This window comes from Papio anubis, chromosome X, assembly GCF_008728515.1.
Source record: "Papio anubis isolate 15944 chromosome X, Panubis1.0, whole genome shotgun sequence".
NCBI lineage: Eukaryota > Metazoa > Chordata > Mammalia > Primates > Cercopithecidae > Papio > Papio anubis.
In genome coordinates, this window is record NC_044996.1 from 98427053 (window position 1) to 98443011 (window position 15959).

At 39.6% G+C, this 15959-nt stretch overlaps 1 protein-coding gene across 5 annotated transcripts in view; it reads right to left on the bottom strand.

The window, feature by feature from the left end:
- The window catches only part of JADE3 (jade family PHD finger 3), a 149060-nt gene that overhangs the window by 74171 nt on the left and 58930 nt on the right, over positions 1-15959 (bottom strand). For all 5 annotated transcript variants that reach the window (XM_009197476.3, XM_017953802.2, XM_003917624.5 and 2 more), the window contains 2 exons: positions 1812-1868; positions 962-1041 (listed from right to left, as the gene is read on the bottom strand). In XM_009197476.3, the coding sequence (XP_009195740.1) occupies positions 962-1041; positions 1812-1857 (126 nt within the window). In that variant the 5' untranslated portion in view covers positions 1858-1868. The remainder of the gene's footprint in view (positions 1-961; positions 1042-1811; positions 1869-15959) is intronic.

Genomic DNA, 15959 nt, shown 5'->3' on the forward strand with positions numbered 1-15959 from the left:
CTGCTGCCTTTTGGGAAAAGATGACCAGCCTCATAAGGATTGACCTATTCGTTCTGGGCCAGCAGTGATCCAAAGGCTGTAAGGACCCATCACAGCTTCACAGATCATGACCCATACAATCTTTAATGTAGTCCTACTCACCTATCCCTTTCTGTACTATCTCTCCTCACCTGCTAACTTAGCTTTTTCCAATCATAGGCCAGGCTATCTCTAGGTCCTTCTCAATTCCCCTAGTCTGGCTCTCTTTGACTTCCTGGTTACGGGAGGAATATTCTAAAGCCAGGCAATACGTGTCACCACAGTGTGAAGATGATTGAAATCACAAAATGAAATCACAGTGTGAAGATTATTGTTCTCCTAAAGGAGACAGAAAATGGAATCTTTCTTGGAAAACAAATAAGTTCATCAGGAAACAAGCCTACCCACTGACACATTCTTTATTCTTCACATCTTCAGATTCTGGGTACTGTTGGTATATAGTTAGGAGGCAGCCATCTATCCTTTTAAAAGTAGTCTTAGTTTATTTAGTATTGCTATAAAGGAATACCTGAGGCTAAGTATTTATAAAGAAAAGAGGTTTTTTTAGCTTATGGTTCTGCTGGCTGGAAGGTTCAAGATTGGGCAGCTGGTAAGGGCCTCAGGCTGCTTCTACTCATGGTGGAAGGCCAAGGGGAGCTAGCATATGTGGAGATCACATGGTGAAAGAAGAAACAAGAGAGAATGGGAGGAGGTGCCAGACTCTTTTTAACAACCAGCTCTCAAAGGAACTAACAGAGTGAAAACTCACTTACCCCTTGCACTGGGAGGGCACTAATTTATTTATGAGGGATATATTCTCATGATCCAAACATCTCCCATTAGGCCTGCACCTCCAACATTGGGATATAATTTCAACATGAGGTTTTGGGAGACAAGCAACCAAACTATAGCTTAAGTCTAAAAATCGAGAATATGATCTCACCTCAGCAGGTTTCTTGTGTTCATTTGGAATTTTTGACTTGATCCTATACATTGAGCCAGAAGTAAAGGAAGTGGAAGGACCTGTAAAAGATAATTAGAAAATAATACTGAGATGCATTACCTACTAATATAACTAAATGTCATAAAACTAAATGTCATCCAAGAGAATATGAAAAATATCATGGAGAAACCAGAGAGCTCATATCACTGAAGAAAACAGTCAAATTGCACTGAAGAATGCCTCATAATGGAGTTTAGTGACATTTATAGATGATCTCCTACAGTGCAAAAGCTTCAACAATGCTAAGGATGAGATTATCTGATTTGGTATAATCACACCTCATAATGTTCTGCAATAACACAATTCATATTCCACTTGAAGAAAAAGTATCTCCAAAAACAATTGGAAAAACTAAAAATGTGGAGCAAGTAATCTGTGTATACTTCAGTGCTTCCCCAAAGGCTATTGCTAATAAGGTTACTGCCTTTTACAAATGATGACTGACTCACAGTCAAACACTTAGTACCTAAGCTGCAATTAGAATCAGGGCCTACAATTTATGCTCTTGTACTTTTCTTCTTTCTAGAGAAGCTCTATTAAAGCATTACTAGATTTGGCTTTTGTTGTTTACGTAAATGAAAAGTGAAAACAGTTATATGCCACACACAACCAATTCTTCTAATTTATCTCTAATGAAATTTAAATAAGAAAATGGTGCCCTGAATTTTCCTTCTCAGAAACATTTTTTAACCATTGAAAAAAGCATGAAATGGCTTATCCTCAAATGAAAGGAAAAATCCCCAAAGGATATAGATAGAAAGGTTACCAGCTGCCAGCCAGTTCTACTCACTCTCGTCTGAACTGTCACTGCTGCTGACAGGCCTATGGCGTTTCATCCTGGAGCATCCTGGGAAAGAGAACAACACTGAATAAAACAGTTCACACGCACCCATCCCAGAGGGCAGTCAACACTGTCCCACAGATTCCAGAAGTAGCAGCAAGCAAATCACGCAAACTGAATGATTTTTGTCAAGAATATTCTCAAATGACTTAGAGTAATGAGAGAAAAGTACTACCAAATCTTTCAATACAAAGCATGTCAAAGACTAGGAAAGGCCACATTAGCCTTAGGAGGAAGCCCAAGCCACAGATGAGTGGTACAGCACTAACTGGAGCTTCAGATGTGGCCACATGGCCACTGTCGACCAAACCAAAGGGTGGGGCAGCCATGGGGCCATAACCAGTCAGTGATCCCCAGTAAGAGAGGAACAGAAAAGAAAAAATCAGTCATGAGGGCAGGGCCATCAAGAGCCAAGGTTTGAAAAGCATGAGACATATTTGACTGAAGAAAGAACAAGTGAGGCATATCCACCTTTAAGAACATGACCACACTAATTTTCTGCCTGCCCTTTATCCCTCTCTCTCTCTCTTCCTGTCCCCATATCCCAAATAAGTAGCCTAAAGTCATAATTATATATATACTACAGGGAATGTTAAAGAAAGCTCCTATATTGTGAAGAGTAAATAAAAATGCTTTGGACTAAAACTTCTAACGGTTCAAGTGTACTTCCCTGAGTATGGCCAATGACAGATAAAAGAAAGAAGCATCACCCTTCTGGGAACACACTAGCACTGGAGTGTAAGAAAAAAGGAAGACACAGTTAAGCATTTTAAGTCACAAAGGAAGAGCTGAAAATGTAAACTTGAAAAGACAGCAATACAGTCAGTGACTGACATTCTTTTATGTGCCACAACATACAACATGCTACCAGGGGCTATCATGATTCCATAATGAATAAAGGTCAAGGCTACTGCCTTCAAGCCATTTACAATCTACTAACGAAGTAGAAATCCAAGTACAAGGCCACTCTGAGCAATTAAGAGTAGCAGCAATAAAACTGTATGTTAAAAAGCTTATAGAGTTCCACTTCTGGCATAACAGCGTGAGCAGCTCCGTGGACGACCCTCTTCCCAGCGAAACTGGTGAAAGTTATTTCAATTAAAAAACAAACAACCATTTAAAGTCTCTGGAAATGGTTGTAAGGGCATACAGCAAATGAAGAAGCACTTATTCAAGAAAATCTACTAAAATTCAGAAAGTAAAGTCAAAGTCTGCAGTATTTGGATCTAGAACCACTTCCTCCATCTTCCCTCCCAGCACAGATCTCATGCCAGAGTAGAGTAGCCAAGAACACAGTGTTCCTTCTACCCCAGCTCCCAGCTTCTTTCTTCCTGGGAAGAACAGGATGTTGGCATCTCTTATCCTGTTCCCAGCTACTTTTGCTGAGGCTACGTTACAGGATAATGTAGCTGAGAGGTGGGGGCTCCCTTCTTCCACCTAGCCCCCAACTCATGGGATGGAGGCTAAGCCTTGGGTGTTGTGCCACCAAGAATACCAGAGCCTTGATTGCTCTGGCGTTACCTTGTGGGGTAAGGGTTCTATACCAGAAGAGGCAAACCTGGGAGACCTGGGACTGACACTCAGAGGGAAGCTCACCATTTGTCTCCACCCCCTGTGCCAGAGCTGTGGCTCAAAGATTTTTCCCAGGGAGAGAGGCAGGGCATAGAATAGGGGACTTCAATTCTCCTGCAATAAAACTGACTTCATTTGCAACTGAGTGTACAGAAGTTCAAGCCTAGGCTGCCTAATATGCCAGAGAGAACCAGGGAAAGAGATAGCCTCTTGGGGTCGGAAGAAATCTCAAACACTGATCTCAGAAACTATCTTCAAAGGAGCCCTAATTTGATTGGATCAGTTTGTGGAGCAATTTATGTTCCAGGACATGATTAAAACAACAGAGCAGCTGGGCGTGGTGGCAGGCGCCTGTAATCTCAGCTACTCGGGAGGCTGAGGTAGGAGAATTGCTTGAACCCGGGAGGTGGAGGTTGCAGTGAGCTGAGATCGCGCCATTGCACTCCAGCCTGGGCGACAAGAGTGAAAATCCATCTCAAAAAAACAAAAACAAAAACAAAACAAAACAAAACAAAAATCAAGAGCAACCAGTCAACAATTAGTAGACCATAACAGCATGGTGTGGTCAAGTAAAGAGACAGCCAAGGAGAGCCTCACCAAAACCACTGTCATCCCAGGGTGACTGTGGGCATATACAAGCTTGTACCCCCGAAGAGCAACATTAGAGGCTTCATACTGCAGGGTGAGAATGGGGGTTGAGGAAATAGCCTTCAATAAAATAATCCAGCCAGTTACTAAAGCAGTAAATAAGCAAATAATAATAAAGAACCCTGGTGGAGGGGGTAGTACCCACAATTGTTACAATATATTATCCAAAATGCCCAGTTTCCAACAAAAACTTAAGAGATATGCAAAGAAACAGGAAAGTATGACCCATACAACCACATGTCAGATTTAACAGGCAAAACCTTCAAATTAGCCATATAAGTATGTTCAAAGAACTAAAGAAAACCATGATTAAAGAAGTAAAGGAAGGTATGATGACAATATTTTACAAAACAGAGACTATCAATAAAGAAATAGGAAATATAAAAAATAACCAAATAGAAATTCTGGTGTTGAAAGCACAATTGAAATGAAAAATTCACTGAAGGGCCTCAGCAGTAGACTGAATAGGCAGAAAAAAGAATTAATGAACTTGAAGTAGGTCAACAGTGATTAGGCAAGTTGAAGAACAGATGGAAAAAAGAAGAATAAACAGTCTCAGAGAAATGTAGAACACCATTAAGTTCATCAACATATACATAATGAGAGTACCAAAAGGAAAAGTGAACGAGAAAGGAGCAGAAAAAATATTAGAAAAACTTCCCAAATTTACTGAAAAACATTAATTTACACACTCAGGAAACTCAAAGAACATCAAGTAGGATAAACGCAAAGAGATCCAGAAAGAGATTCCTCATAGTAAAATAACTGAAAGCCAAAGACAAGGAGAAAATCTTGAAAGCAGCAAGGGGAAAAAACAACTCATCACTTACAAAAGAAGCCCAATAAAATTAACAGCAAACTTCTCAGAAACAATTAAAATTAGAAGACAGTGTGAAAACATATTGTATCCTTTGGTGATTGGTTGCACATATCTGTGAACAAATTAAAATAACTGAATTGTATACTTTAAGTGGGTAAGCTGTATGGTATATAAATTATATCTCAAAGCTGTCATTTAAAAAACTAATCAAATTAGTACAAGTATCAGGACCATTAACTAAGGTTCTGTTTGTCCTGTAGTCAGTCAATTGAATATTAAAAAAAAAGAGAATGTTAGCCTCCCATCATGTAAATTTTTGGGGCTACATTTGGCTCTCTGGTGCAAAATTTCATTCAACTCTCTTCTGAAATGCAAACAAAACCAACAGTAACAAGAAGATACTTCCTATTAAAAAGTAATAGTGGGGAATTTAAAGTCACAATGAATGTAGAAATTTAAGCAGAAATAAAAGTAATACATTTTCTAACTATTCTCCACTGAATGCACAGATCTACTTAGAGTAGCGCTTCATTTGTCTGATATCACGGGGATGCTGCATATATAAAAACTGTTCAGATAAATAGTATACTAAAACATATAAAATCCTATTTTAACAGAAGCTTTTCTAAAACACCTATTTATTAGTTTTCTAATGTTACAGTAACAAATTACCACAAACTCTGTGGTTTAAAACTACATAAATTTACTATCTTACAGTTTAGTGGGTCAGGATTTTGACACAGGTCTCACAGAGCTAAAATCAAGATGTCATCAGGGCTGTGTTCCTTTCTGGAGGCTACAGGGGAGAACTCATTTCCTTGCCTATTACAGCTTTTAGAGGACACTCGTACTCCTTTGATCTTGGCTGTCTTCTTCCATCTTCAAGGCAAGCAACACTGCATCTCTCTGATCCCGTTTCTGTCATCACAGCTCATTCTCTGACCCTTCTGTTCTGCTTCCCTCTTCCACTTTTAAGGACCCATGTAATTACATTGGACCCACCCAGATAATCCAGGATAATGTCCCTATTTTATAGTCAGCTAAATAGCAATCTTAACATATTCATAGGTTGCAGAGATTAGGACATGGACATCTCTGCCTACCACAACCTAACACACAAAATGTAACTCAAAATGGATTACAGACTTAAATGAAAAATGTAAAGTTATAAAATATTTACAAAAAGCATAAGAAAAAGTCTTCAGGATCTAGGGCTAAGCAAAGAGTTCTTAGACCTGACACCTAAAGCATGCTTGGCAAAGAAAAATGTGTTTTCATCAAAAGTAAAGACTTTTGCTCTCAGAAGCACATCCAGGGCAACTTGAATCTATGCTGCTGAGTTGTGGTCTTCAGACTTGGCCCAAATAAACTATCTTCTTATATTTTTAAAAAAACTTCTGCTCTGAGAAAGACCCTGCTAACAAGATGCAAAAGCAAGCAACAGCATGGGACAAAATATTTACACATATTACACACACGTATAATATCAAATGTTGGAGAAGATGTGAAGAAATTATCATTCATACATTGCTGGTGGGAATGTAAAATAGTAGAGCTATTCTAGAAAACATTTTGGCCATTTCTTAGAAATACTATATATGTAATATTTATTATAAAACACATATCTGACAATGAACTTATATTCCAGCATGCGTAAGGAACTCTCAAAATTCAACAGTAAGGAAACAAATGACCTAATTAAAGATCAACAGATGGGCCAGGCGTGGTGGCTTGTGCTTGTAATCCCAGTACTTTGGGAGGCTAAAGTGGGCGGATCATTTGAGGTCAGGAGTTCGAGACCAGCCTGGCCAACATGGTGAAACCCCATCTGTACTAAAAATACAAAAATTAGCTGGATGTGGTGGCACGCACCTGTAATCCCAGCTACTCGGGAGGGTGAAGCATGAGAATTGCTTGAACCTGGGAGGCAGAGGTTGCAGTGAGCCTAGGTCGCACCACTGTACTCCAGCCTGGGTGACAGCGAGATTTTGTCTCAAAATAAATAAATAAATAAATAAATAATAAATCAGCAGACATTTTATCAAAGAGGAACACAAATGGCAAATAAGCACGTGAAAAGACATTCAGTATCACCAGCCATTAGGGAAATGCAAATTAAAATCACAACAAGATATTATTACACACTTATTATTACAATAGTTGAAATAAAAAATAGTGAAAACATCAAATGCTAGAGAAAGCGTAGAGAAACTATATCACTTATACATTGCTGGTGGGAATGTAAAATAGTATAGCTATTCTAGAAAATATTTCTGTCATTTCTTTGAAAATTAAATATGCAACTATGACTCAGCAATTGCACTCCTGGGCATTTATCCCAGAGAAATCAAAGTTTATGTTCCCACTGAATATACTGAATATAACCTCCATATGGATGACTCATGATGGGATCAAGGGCAACAAATGTCATAGAAAAAACATTTTTATTTCCTAAAAATCTCAGTGAAGAAAACCAACTGACCATGGACCCTCTCTCCTCACCTCCCTGAGAGTTTCAGAAGACCTAAGACTTCTTATGAGATGGATACTCCTCTCATCTGAAGTTCTGGGTATGTGTACTTTGGATAAAACAGTTTCTCCATGTTCTATAATATTCTGTTCTTTAAGTGAAAGAGTCATCAAACTGTTCATGACAGAGGGAGATTTTAAAGAATAGGCAAAATTTGGCATTTTTAAAACAATTACAGTAACAACTATTTTTTATTACAGATGGAAACAAAAAATGTTGTATTATTAATAAAAAAGCCTAGGAAACAGATTATCTAATACGAGTAACACCAGTCCTGGGAAATAAGAAAATGAGTCATCAATGACTTTTAGAAAAGAAAATCAAGTTAATTTTTGGGTCTGGGCTGTTTAAAGTTCAGTGATTTGTCCATTTCTGTGACATACTGCTGTTTTAATTATTGTAGGAAAATGACAGAAAACAATAAATATCAGCAGAATGATTCAATGATGGTAAATCTTTATATCTCTATTTTTATTTCTACACATATCAGCAGCAGCCATTTTACAGATGAGGAAATTGGGGCTCAGAAGCATTAAAGCGACACGCTTAGAGCAACATGGCCACCAGGGGGCAGGGCAGTCAGGTACAATGACAATGAGCACTCCAAGGTGATCCAGAAGCCAGAGGACAGGCTGGAGGAATGACAGCAAGAAAGGTGCCCCTTCTAAGTCCAATCTCCTCAGCATGGCTTGCGAGGTCCAGTTCTGGCTCCCAGTCTCTCAGGCCTCATCAACTGCTGTTCCCTCCACCCCACTCCAATTGTTCTGCATATACTATGCCCCATGTGATTCCATGAACACATTCATCTTGTTTCATACTTGCTTGCCAGCCTTTGCACAGGGCTCTTCCTTCTACCTACAATTCTACCATGTTTTCCTTGACCAGCCTATTTTCCCCAACCCTGGTTCTATTCATTCATTGGATGTCCTCGATGAAGCTTCCCAGATGTCCCTCCTCCACAATTATTCACTCCTTTGCTTTCTATCCAAGTATCCAAGTACATGCAAAGAAGCACCTCACTTGCACCATCAATATTCTTTACATCAAGCTTGTCCAACCTGCAGCCAGCATGTGGCACAGGACGGCTGTGAATGCCGCCCAACACACATTCATAAACTTTCTTTAAACACTGAGGTTTTTTTGTGATTATTTAAAGCTCATTAGCTATCGTGTTAGTGTATTTTATGTGTGACCCAAGATAATTCTTCTTCCAATGTGGCCTAGGGAAGCCAAAAGATTGGATACTGCTGCTTTACATGATCAGCCCTGTTGTCATTAGACCACAAGCATCTTGAAAGCAGGGACTGTGTCACATTCATTTTTTACCCCTAGCTCTTAGCACAGTATCCTGCACAAAATAAACAGGCAAAGGAATAACACACTGTGCTGCCCCCACCCAATCCTGTTTACCTAGCTAGCATACTGTACCCATTTTCCAGCTACTTCTTGTTGGTTGCTAATGGCTCACAATGGCCCCTCTCTTCCCAAGAACTGGGGATTACACTCTTCCAGTCTCCCTCCCAGAGGCAGCCTGCAGTCAATAATTGTTCTGCCACCACCTCAAACAGGCTATGGCTAGATTTTCTTAAGACCCTAACTGGCTCCTTCTTCCTTACCCTGTTACCCTCTTCCCCTTACAGGTTTCTCCTGAGAATACTCCTCAATAAATCACGTACATTTGAACACTGCCTCAGGTTCTGCTTCTAGGCACCCCTACTTAACATGTGAATCCTTATTAAGTGGTAATTTTAAGAATGTACCACTTAATTTAAGGTAAGTCATAGAGATCTTTTGTACAGCATAGTGCTATAGTTAACAATACTACATTGTATACCTAAAAGTTTGCTAACAGGATAGGCCTTTATATTGTGTTCTTACCACGACAGAATAAGAGCAAAGGGAAACTTTTGGAGGTGATAGATAGGTTTATGGCATAGACTGTGATGATAGTTTCACAGGTATATACTTATCTCCAAACTCATTTAGTTGTTGTTGTTTTTGAGACAGAGTCTCACTCCGTCACCCAGGCTAGAGTGCAGTGGTGCAATCCCTAGAGTGCAAACCCACTTCGGCCTCCCAAAGTGCTGGGATTACAGGCATAAGCCACCCCGCCTGGTCAACTATTTCTTAAATAGAAGTCATGAATGCTATAAATGTGTTTCTTGAGCTGATTATCCTGTGCTTTGGGGCAAACAGTCCTAACCTTCTCTACAGTGAGACAGTTTAAGTGCCTGTGCTGTAATTGAGAATTCACCCCTCTCTACAAAACAATTCTATCCCTGCTTCAATGTCATGGAAACAAAACTCTGTCCTTCAAATCTGTTCATCTTGCGTATCTTTCATTTCTACCACTTCTCAGTAGTCCAGTAATTAAAGCCATAAACATCTATCTAGAGATTGAATAAACAAAAAAGAAGAAGAAAAGAACATATTCTACATATGTCACTACTTCTCCTCACCCCTAACCAATCTTTGAAAGAGATAACGGAAGTTGGGATAATGAACTTTTCTAAACGAAGACTTTATCTCAGCATTTCAAAGCTTATTTTTTAAAATTAAGATATACCATATGACTCACGAATCTTGTGACCAGATGAGGAGTCTGGAGGTCAACTCTTTTCCAAAAAGCCCTCGAAAAACATCCAAGGAAAAATAAAAGAACATACAAATTTGCCTACGCAGATTCCTGCCACAGACAAGTATTTCTTTGTCATCCATAATTATCTCTGTCACCAGGAACCAGGCTTACCCTCTTTAATATACAGACTTGTTAGCAAATTATTTGGGAATTTCAAACTCTGTGAGTAGAAATCACCTTGCATGAGAAGGCCAGGTTGGGAAGTGTGTCTAAACCAGGGGTCAGCCAACTTTTTCTGTAAAGGGCCAGATGGTAAATATTTTTGGCTTTGAGGGCCACATGGTCTCTGTCACAACTACTCAAATTTGCCATTGTAGCATGAAGGCAGCCATAGACAGTACATAAACAAATGAACACAACTCTCTTCAGAATAAAACTTTATTCCAGTCAGGCACGGTGGCTCACGCCTGTAATCCTAGCACTTTAGGACACAGAGGCGGGCGGATCACCTGAGATCAGGGGTTCAAGACCAGCCTGGCCAACATGGCGAAACCCCATCTCTACTAAAAATACAAAAATTAGCCGGGCATGGTGGCACATGCCTGTAATCCCAGCTGCTCGGGAGGCTGAGGCACAAGAATTGCTTTAACCTGGGAGGCGGAGATGGCAGTGAGCCGAGATCGTGTAAGACATTGAGACACATCACACAGTTACTCCAGGATTACACTATACTGATTTATGGTTTCGCTTGACAAAACATTTTATTCTAAGGTAATTTTTTTCATGATGCAAATAAATTTACTTACTTGTTTTCTTTTATGCTCCTTATTCCTCTTTTCTTCCAAGAAGTTACTTTGACAATCACAGACCTTATTGGGCCTCTTTCCCTCCTAGTTCTTAAATGAATATTCGCAACAGGGACATCACAGAAAACAGTTGTTTGCCATATGCTTTCAGGTGTCATTAAGCATCATGCTCAGCCCCTGGGCTGCTGTGACTTTGAGGTCTGCCTGGTCAACTAAAGAGGGCTAGTCCTTCTATGGGACTTTTCTTTCTTAAAAAAAAATTTGACATAAAAACAGCTGTACATAGTTAATATATACAACTAGATGAGTTTACCTGGGTGTGGTAGCTCACGCCTGTAATCCCAGCCCTTTGGGAGGCCGAGGCAGGCGGATCATTTGAGGTCAGGAGTTTGAGACCAGCCTGACCAACATGGCGAAACCCCGTCTCTACTAAAAATATAAAAACATTAGCTGGGTGTGGTGGCGCATGCCTGTAGTCCCAGTCCTCGGGAGGCTGAGACAGGAGAATTGCTTGAACCTGGGAGGCGGAGGTTGCGGTGAGCCAAGATCGCGCCACTGTACTCCAGCTTGGGCGACAGAGTGAGACTCCATCTCAAAAAAAAAAAAAAAAAAAAAAGTTTGGGATGTTCTTTGCCCACATAGGCAGGAATTCACCCTTCAGGATATAAGAAATATGCTTCTCTGGTCTGACCAGTGGCTTAACTCTAATGTCTGTCTCTGATAATGGCTCTGAATGATATTTTCCTGAAAGCCTAAGGGAGCTAGACTTTCAGATGTTTGTTTCCTTAAGGATTACTTCCAAATACCATCACGGATTTATTCTCTCTGATTTTTATCTCAGTCCTTCTTGAACTTGTTTACATTTTCATTTTGTTTCACTTCTTGAACTGATGAGTTCTCTTAGTTCCCTAAGCAGGCCGAAAATCCTGTTTTCCTTTTGATAAAATTGCCTTTAGGTTTCAGGGAATCCCCCTTTGTTATTTAATTCTGTAACTGGATGAATAAAATCAAGTTGATCATTTCTACACTCTTCTTAATAGCTCATTGATTTCTGTTTCATCCTTTTAGAGCAAGATTTGTCAACCTTGGCACTGTTGGCATTTTGAGCCAGATAAGTCTGCACGTTGTAAGGGACTATTTCTGTGCCTTGTAGGATGTTTAACGGCATCCCTTCTGACCTCTACCCCTAGATGCCAGTAACATCAATTATTGTGATAACCGATAAATGTCTCCAGATATTGCCAAATGTCCCCTGGGGGGCAAAATTGTCTGCAGTTGAGAATCACTGCTTAGATCTTTGGCTTTTCCAAAATGCAAAGTCTGTGCGACTGTCATTATGACACAGAGACGTCTCTGTTTAATTGATTATATTGCACTTTTCTGGATTTCTTTCAGCTCTGGTTAATGTCCGTCTTGAATGACAGCGATGGCCACTTTTATAGTTTCAGTGTTTCAGGTCAGCTGAATCATTTGGGAGTGACATGGGAACAGATATCTTGAAATCTTAGAAAAGTATTTTTTCCGGTTGTAAATGTCCTATATGTTTACTCTAAAAATGTAGGGAATGGAAAAATTTGGAAAGAATGTTTTTATCAACCAGAAATCTGTCACTTCAGTGCAACTAATGTTAGTAAATTGGTTTATGGCTTTTACTTTCTATATATTTTATTTCATACATGTATAGTAATTTCACCATAAAACCAATTTTTATACATTTTAAAACATCTTAGCATAAATGTTTCCCTGTATACCATGTTTAAATGACTGGATGAAATACCATAATATTAATGTACCTTAATTATTCCTCTTGTGTGATAGGTTGGTTTTATTTATTATTTCTATTATGAAGTTTTAATGGACATTTTGGTTCATAAATCATTTTCCGTGTCTCAAATTATTTTTCTTTCTTTCCTTTTCTTTCTTTTTTTTTTTTTGAGACAGAGTCTCGCTCTGTCACCCAGGCTGGCATGCAGTGGCATGATCTCAGCTCACTGCAACCTCCACCTCCCGGGTTCAAGCGATTCTCATGCTTCAGCCTCCTGAGTGGCTGGGATTACAGGCGCCCGCCACCACACCCAGCTAATTTTTGTACTTTTAGTAGAGAGGGGGTTTCACCATGTTGGCCAGGCTGGTCTCGAACTCCTGGCCTCAAGTGATCTGCCCACCTCAACCTTCCAAAGTGCTGGGATTATAGGCGTGAGCCACCGCGCCCAGCCTGTATTACTTTTCAAGGACGAATGTTAGAAATATAATTCCTAAGTCAAATGGTGTGAATATGTTTAAAGTAGAGCATTAGATTATTTTTTAAACTGTTACATGGCCCTGCAGAGGGCAGTGAATAGAGGCCCCTTGCACTGACCATGTATTTCAGAAGTATGTCTCATGGATATATAGTAGGAAAGGAAAGGGCTATGTTTGAGCTAATCACTTTTCCTTTCCTTGGCCTGCATGTTCTTCCGTGGGAATATTAATGGGGAGTCAAGTAGCCACCAAACCACAGGCTTAGGTTCCAGTCCCAAATAATCCCAGTTGGGTTGACTTCCAGACAGTCCTTCTTTAAAAGGGTATTTTACCCAAGGAAGACATTTACTCAAGACATTTGTATTTTGCCTGGCTTGCAGTCACTGTTAAAATAAATCACTGTGCTGTTAATCACTGTACTTGAGATGATAGTAGGAATAAAATCTGAAAACTGCCATCAAATTAACGTTCCCAGTGGAGGTCTGGTGTACATTTCGTTTCTGCCAAAACGAAGGTAAGGAAGAAAATAATGCCTTTATAAAGTCTGTGCTCTGATCTGAGGACTAGAAAATAAACAGCTGAATAATACAAACATCACACTTCTCATCAATACAGTGACTTGAATGCCTGAATGTAGATGAAAATATAGCATATCAAAACTTGTGGCCAGGTGCAGTGGCTCACGCCTGTAATCCCAGCAATTTCGGAGGCAAAGGCAGACAGATAACCTGAGGTCAGGAGTTCGAGACCAGCCTGGACAACATGGCAAAACCACATCTCTACTTAAAATACAAAAATTAGCCAGGCGTGGTGGCACATGCCTATAATCCCAGTTATTCAGGAAGCTGAGGCACGAGAATTGCTTGAACCCAGGAGGCGGAGGTTGCAGTGAGCCAAGACTGTGCCACTGCACTCCAGCTTGGGCAACAGAGTGAGATTCTGTCTCAAAAAACAAAAAAACAAACAAAAAAAAAAAACAAAAAAAAAAAAAACCAAAAAAAAACTTTATTATACTATTTGAATTTCATACAATTTTCATGTGTTATGAAATGTTATTCTTCATTATTTTTCAATCATTTAAAAATGTAAAAACCATTCTGTATGCTGGTAGGCCATATCAAAACAAGTGACAAGCTAGATTTAGCTCACAGGCCGATTTGTCAACCTCTGGTCTAAACTAAAAAAAATCTTTACTGAAAGAAAGAATATTGAAAATTTGAAGAATGCAATTGAATTATCACTCTCTTAACACACCTCACCCCAATCCCTAATTTCTCAGCTCACTGTTTGGCTGATACCTCACCGGGTGGTCAACTCTATAATGTTATCTTGACAGATTTTAACGGTGCTAGCCCTTTCTAAATTAAAATCTGCTTTACGTCTTTTGAGGAAAAGGCCCCCAGTTCCAATAACTTTTAAAAAATTAGCAGTACATTTTCTTAATTTATGTACTTATATTCAAAAATTTCAGCTGGGCACGGGGGCTTACGCCTGTAATCCCAGCACTTTGGGACACTGAGGCAGGTGGATCACTTGAGGTCAGGAGTTTCAGACCAGCCTGGCCAACATGGTGAAACCCTGTCTCTACTAAAAATACAAAAAGTAGCTGGGCATGGTGGCAGGCACCTGTAACCCCAGCTACTTGGGAGGTTGAGGCTGGAGAATCACTTGAACCCAGGAGGCGGAGGTTGCAGTGAGCCGAGATCACGCCATTGCACTCCAGCCTGGGCGACAGTAGTGAAACTCCGTTTCAAAAAAAAAAAAAAAAAAAAAAAAAAAAAAATTCAACTACCCAGATAAGTCAACTTGATATCTTAAGAATAAAAAGATACATACATGTACAAAATGTAAGTCCCTTTAAGATAAAATACCATTTGCAGATAAGACCTCTTAAGAGTAAAGTAAATCAATAAGAGATGCTTTTATTATGAAATATATAATTCTTTCTCCAGATAAAAACTCAAACGATTTTTAAAAAGTAACGATTTCCATTGTTTTATCTGCTGCTGTGAGTTGTTTCCACAGTGAAATTTTTACCCACATGTACCCATTATACATTTACAATAACATCCTTGTGATTTAAAGTAATCATCCCAATTTATGAGAAGGAAAAACAACCTTTATCCCAGGTTTTCGTAACAACGATAGGCATGTAAACCTCACATATAAGGTTAAACACACAGAAATGATGCCAAACGTACTGAGCAAGTTCAAATCCACTGCACATCAACTTTTAATACTGTGCTAATAGAGGGCAGGCACTGTACTGGCCACCAGAAAGAGAACAGACAAGGAAAAAACTGAGAAACCAAGTCCTTTGGCTCCCACAGAGCCAGGGTCACAGGACCAGGTGCACCAAACACATAGTCACTATGGCTTGGGTGATCACAGCCTAAAACTCTTAACCAATGATGTGTGACAAACCAATTAGAGGGGGGTTTGAGTTAATCCCAAGATCAATCAAATAGGGTGTGGGTGTGACGTGAAGGAGGGTTGCTGTTAAACCCTCACCTCCGGTCAGATCAATGCCCATGGCAAAGGAGCAGTCAGACATGGAAGTTAACATACAAGTCAGTACTGACTTTGAAGGCAACAAAAAATGAGGGAAAATGAAATGGCAACAAATTTCTCTGGGGAGAAATCAAAGGGTCTGGCAGATAAATGCCAATACATGTTAAATCCCCCCAAAAATGTATTTGGCCTCCCCAGCAGAGGTTCTCAATCCCCATTACACGTGGGAATCATATGGAGAACTTACAAAAATCCCAATGTCCAAAGTGCACCCATTACCAATTAAGTCAGAATCTCTCTTTTGGAAGAACCAGTTTTTAGACGGATTGCTTTTTCTGTTTTTCTGTTTTTGATTACATTGACTTTTGTTCTTTTATTATTTCCTTCCTTC